Raw genomic sequence first — 5,396 nt, forward strand, 5'->3', positions numbered from 1 at the left:
AGTCAAAAGACAGAAACATGAAATCATTAGGAGACAATGATTTGCGAGGAGCTTGGATTCTGTAAACCGGAGTATTGTATTAATCCAGTTAAGCTGTCCATTGATTGATTTCCAAGTACCCCCTCCTCCCAAATGTCTTCTGTTATGAATTTAGGGGCTAGCACGTGGAGCAAACCCAGCCTACGAAATCCCCGGTGGTCGCGCTCGTAATTCCCCACGCCCAAGCCGGCAGCAAGAAGCCTCAGTGCTGGGGGCCGCCGCTAGAGGGAGGAGCACCTCGGGAGCACGCGCTCGTCACCACGGCAACGGCGTCCGGCCTTGATCTTTTTCGGGCCTGCGCCATGGAGGATCTGTTGCCAGAGATTTTGCTGCCGGGCGAAGCCGAAGTCTTGGTGGAGTCGTTCAGGAGTTTCCAGCTGCGGGATATCGGAAGCCATGAGTACGGGGGAGTGGGGGGGGGGGGGGGGGGGGGGGGGGGGGGGGGGGGGGGGGGGGTGGTGCGATGGGGAGAAAGTCGCGACGGCTTGTTTCGGCTTTGCTTTGGGGTTGAATGTCAGCCGGGGCTACGGGCCACCTTTCCTTTCTCCGAGCAGCCCCTCCTGCTTATTCTTTTACAGCAGTGTTTCTCAACCTTGACAATTTTAAGGCATGTGGACTTCAACTCCCAGAATTCCACAGCCAGCAATGCTGGCTGTGGAATTCTGGGAGTTGAAGTCCACATGCCTTAAAATTGTCAAGGTTGAGAAACACTGTTTTACAGAGATGGCAGAGAGATCCATGAATGAATGAATGAATGAATGAATGAATGAATGAAAAATAAATAAATAATCATCAGTCAATCAATCGTTAGGTTTCTGCCTGACAGCGGGCCGTTGTTATTTTCAAAAGACCTCAGTCATGTTTTCCCATGTACTGTATTTGAAGGTATGGGATAAGAGAAAGAACAAGCGTAGATGACCCTTGAAGGGCGAAGATGGGAGGGACGCTGGCAAGACATTCTGCTCGGAACTGCCATTCCACCTAAAGGGAAGATCAAAACGTTGGGGCAAATCCTTTTTTATATCCGTTCCATTGCTGCAGTTGGAAATACGGTAGGAGTGGACAATGAAAAAGGTGATAAGTGAATTCAATGTTTATATTCTAATGGAAGAGAAGATGGTAAGAAATACATCAAAGCCGTCAAAGCCTGGGCCATCCCTGTGGTTCGATACATTTCTTGAATTTATTTACTGGACACAAGCTAAACTGGACAGCTTGGACTGATAAACAAGAAAACTGATGACTATTTACTATGCATTAATCCTCTTAATGATATTGATAATTACACCTGCCTCACAGAAATGGAGGCAGAGGTTTATTTCAAATGAAAAAAATGCTGAAGAAAGAAAAGTGTGCATTGGGTGATTATGAAAAAGACAGCTGAGAACAAGCATTGATGCAAGGTAAAAATTTGCACTTTTTAAAAGTACAGGAATCAAAAAATGAATATCGAAATAATGTAATAAAAACAAGAACAGAATGCTGGCAACAAAAAGCATTACATGGTCAAGTTCTACAAAAGATAGAGAGGATTGAGGAAAATGGATAAAGATAAAACGTAGCAATGGCTTACAACTGGAACATTTAAAAAAGAAACCAAAGATTTGATTTTGGCTATTCAAAAGCAAGCTGTTTGAATTACTGCAATCAAGGTCAGAATTGGGGGAGAAAATCATTCAAAGAGCAGAAAAAAACAACAGAGCATATACTCAGCTCGTTCAAGATTACACAAATTGATTATAAACAATGATATAGCACAATCAATAAAATGATTCATTGAAACATCTCTAAAACTTCCACTTTCCCATTACAATCACTCTTGCTTATTAACCTAAATTCACAATTTTGTTTGCACTTATCTAAAAAGTGTATTTCCATCCCATATCACATGAGCAGATTTTTATTTGATCTGAGACCTTTTTTTCCTAGTCTTCTGCAGTAATCATTTCCCAAATCAGTTTTAGAAAGAGATTTAGACCAAAAGACTTTACAGAGCAGAGAGGGCTATAGACTAATTCTATTACCAGTACCTATTCCTTGGCAGAAATCTATAATTGAATGCATTTGACAAAGAAGACCACAACCTACTACTTGATAAGATAGAAAAATGTGATTAGACAGCATCACCACCAGATGGATTCGTAACTGGCTGACCAACTGCACTCAGCATGTAGTCCTCAATAGAACTGCATCTCCATGGAGGGAAGTATGCAGTGGGATACCCCAAGGCTCTGTTTTAGGCCCAGTGCTCTTCAACATCTTCATCAATGATTTGGATGAGAGTATAGATGGGGAACTCGTCAAATTTGCAGACAACACCAAGCTGGCAGGAATAGTCAACAGTCCAGAAAAATGTAAGATTCTACATTTAGGCAAAAAAAAAACCCAAAAAACCAAATGCAAAGGTATAGTATAGGTCAGGCATGTCAAACTTGCAACGTCACGTGATGTCGAGCGACGTATTGGAGCATTTTCCCCATTGCCAGCAATGGGGTGGGCACGGTTTCCTTGTGATGCATCCGGCCCGTGGGCCGGTAGTTTGACAGCCCTGGTATAGGTGATACCTTGCTCAATAGTAGCAATTGTGGGAGGGATCTTGGAGTCCTAGTGGACAATCACTTAAATATGAGCCAGCAGTGTGCTGCAGCTGCCAAAAAAGCCAACACAGTTCTAGGCTGCATTACCAAAGAGATAGAATCAAGATCACTTGGTGTTAATACCACTTTATAATACCTTGCTAAGACCACACTTGCAATACTGCTGCATCTGTGAGATTATTCTCGAAATTGGATTACACTGGAATAAAATAGAGATGATTTTAAAAAAAACATTGGCAGGGAAAGCCCCATCAAGCCAGGATGGTTTTAGTTTGAATTATGCAAGACTGTGGTTACAGTAGAGGATATAGGGATGTATTGGAATACTAGCCATAGATGGGAACTGAATACTAACTATTATTGTAATTCCTAGGTGGCTACGGCAACAGGAAATGATTGAAAAGCTGAACATGCAAGCCATACTGAGTGCTTCTGCTGGCTGTGAGCAGACTCTTATTGAGCTTCTGGTGAATAATGGCAAGGTATAATGAATTCAGCCACTTGGTCACAAGAAAATCATTATATTATGACAAAGGCTACATTAACCTGAATAAATATGCACTTAAATTGGATCAAAATCTCTTTTATTATTTATATATTTGGCAATATTTATATTTAGAAATACATAGCTTTATAACATATTCATTTAACAAAAACTGTTAATCTTACTGTAATGATATAAACATATATGCTGATAATACCTTTGCTCTAGTTATATAAATTCATTGGCAGAATAGAAACAATATGCTTCGTTTGTCTATGGAGATTCTCCAGGTCATGGTTGTCCCAAAGGTGTTTTTCCTTGAAGATGCTCTGCTTCTCATCCAAGAAGCTTCCTCAACTCTGAACTGATGAGAAGCAAAGCATCTTCAAGGAAAAACAAAGTGCAGTTGCCTTTTGAAAGAGCATCTTTGGGACAATATGCTTCATTAGCACTTTGTCAATTTCCTAACTTAACTGCAGCCCTATCGCTGAATTATGAGGAAATAACTGGAATGACTGGTTTTGACTGTATACGTAAACTATAACCCTACTGGAGAAAACACGATGATGCAAACCTACTAAGGGCATGCATAGAATGAGAGCATGAAAGAGATACAGATATGTGTTCCTTACAAAGCAAAATATGTTCCCATTATTGTTACAAATAGTATTTCTTGTCTTCCTGAGTACAAAAATAGAAGTAAAATGAGAAAGTCTTCTGCTTGGGTTTAATTTGTCTCTATGAATTCAGCCATCAGACAGAACTTTCCCAAGTCTGACATGTTTCCTGTTATTTATGATCTCAACCTTGCAAACAGTATACTTAATTTATCCATTCTGTATAGATCCCAACTCTCATTGAAGAATTAATTACTGTGGCCATTTGGAAGCAAAAGATCTTCCCTATACTATGCAAACTGGAGGATTTCAAACCGAAAAGCACTTTTCCCTTGTATTTAGTGGTATGTATGAAAAATGCTTTGAATCAGCCTTTGTATAATAATTGCTATTAGAACATTTCAAAGCTTCCTGTAAGATCTATTTGCCAAATGATGCTTCTGATATTTATTTGCTAGAGTAATGTATATCTTTTTTTTAAGAGCTAGTATGGGTCAAGGTATTGGAATAAGAATAGGGAGGGCAGTCTTAGCTGTTGAAATTGTGACTTTCTGCTTGTCTTTTTTTTCCTCAGTCCAACCTATCATAGAATTTTTACTGTGAAATTAGAGAAAGGAGTGCAGTATAACTCCGGTTGAGTTTCTCAAAGAAAGAGGAATATCAACCTTATAAAAAGGAACAGTTCTACATTATGTTGCTGATTATTTTCAGTAATTTTTTTTATAAAAGATAATGTCAAAACAGAAGCTGTGAAGGAGAGCACCTCTTCAGATAATAGAAAATCAGTTTACACTTTGGATTTCAATATACAATACTGGTTGGCTTGTTTTATACAAAGTAGAAAACATTCAGTGATGTCTGTTTGGATAGCACAAGCTCAGAACAAGGGAACATTTCTGAATTCTTCCTTACACTTTGACAAATGAGAGGAAGGAGAAATAACTATTCACAATTGTGTTCAGCTATAGCTTGTTAGGTGGTCTAATTTTTTTGCTGTTTTTAATTCTATGCTTCCTGGAAGCATTTATCTCAAGAGGCCACCACAAATACAATATTTTAAATTTCTGATTCCATATTACCTTGTTTTCTGAGAATGGTAATATTTGTATTAATTTCTGATTTCTCTCTACTGTTTCTCTTATTCAGCTGCGACATGAAGCTTCAATTATTAATCTCTTGGAGACTGTATTTTTTCACAAGGTAGGCAATAGTTTCACAATGTAAGTAAAAGTTTGAAATAAAAAATTCAATTCATAATTTAGACCATTCCAGAAGAAATACAATTATCTGAGTAAATTCTTAGTGCAACAAGAATTAGAACTTCGAGACTTCCGGTGGCAGGCGATTTCGCTGGTCGCAGCTGTTTGCTGCCTCCCGCCTGTTTTGCGTAAAAGCCGGTTTGACAGCCAGCATCTGCTGTCAAACGGCTTGATACCTTTCCCCTGGGCATAAGGGGATCTGTGAGCTGCCCGGGGTAGGAGTTGAGTTCCCGAGTCGTCCTATACGGACGATGTAGGCGAGAACTCCTCCGGAGCCCCGAGGATTCTCCGCGATCCAGGACGCCTTCGCTTCGGCGAAGCAAGAAGCCGCCGCCACCGCTGCAACTTGAAGTTAATTGTGAGTTTACTTGTAAGCAGACGAACCAACTTTGGAAGCTTG

General features: G+C 40.0%; 1 protein-coding gene across 1 annotated transcript in view; it reads left to right on the plus strand.

Annotated features, from left to right (window-relative positions):
* The first annotated feature begins 341 nt into the window (after positions 1 to 341).
* The window catches only part of ZMYND10 (zinc finger MYND-type containing 10), a 24,773-nt gene continuing 19,718 nt past the window's right edge, over positions 342 to 5,396 (plus strand). The window contains exons 1-4 of the mRNA XM_015817357.1: positions 342 to 439; positions 3,010 to 3,118; positions 3,965 to 4,081; positions 4,884 to 4,937. Coding sequence (XP_015672843.1) covers positions 342 to 439; positions 3,010 to 3,118; positions 3,965 to 4,081; positions 4,884 to 4,937 — 378 coding nt within the window. The remainder of the gene's footprint in view (positions 440 to 3,009; positions 3,119 to 3,964; positions 4,082 to 4,883; positions 4,938 to 5,396) is intronic.

This window comes from Protobothrops mucrosquamatus, unplaced genomic scaffold (assembly GCF_001527695.2).
Source record: "Protobothrops mucrosquamatus isolate PMUCROS unplaced genomic scaffold, P.Mucros_1.0 scaffold579, whole genome shotgun sequence".
In the NCBI taxonomy this organism is placed as follows: Eukaryota; Metazoa; Chordata; class Lepidosauria; order Squamata; family Viperidae; genus Protobothrops; species Protobothrops mucrosquamatus.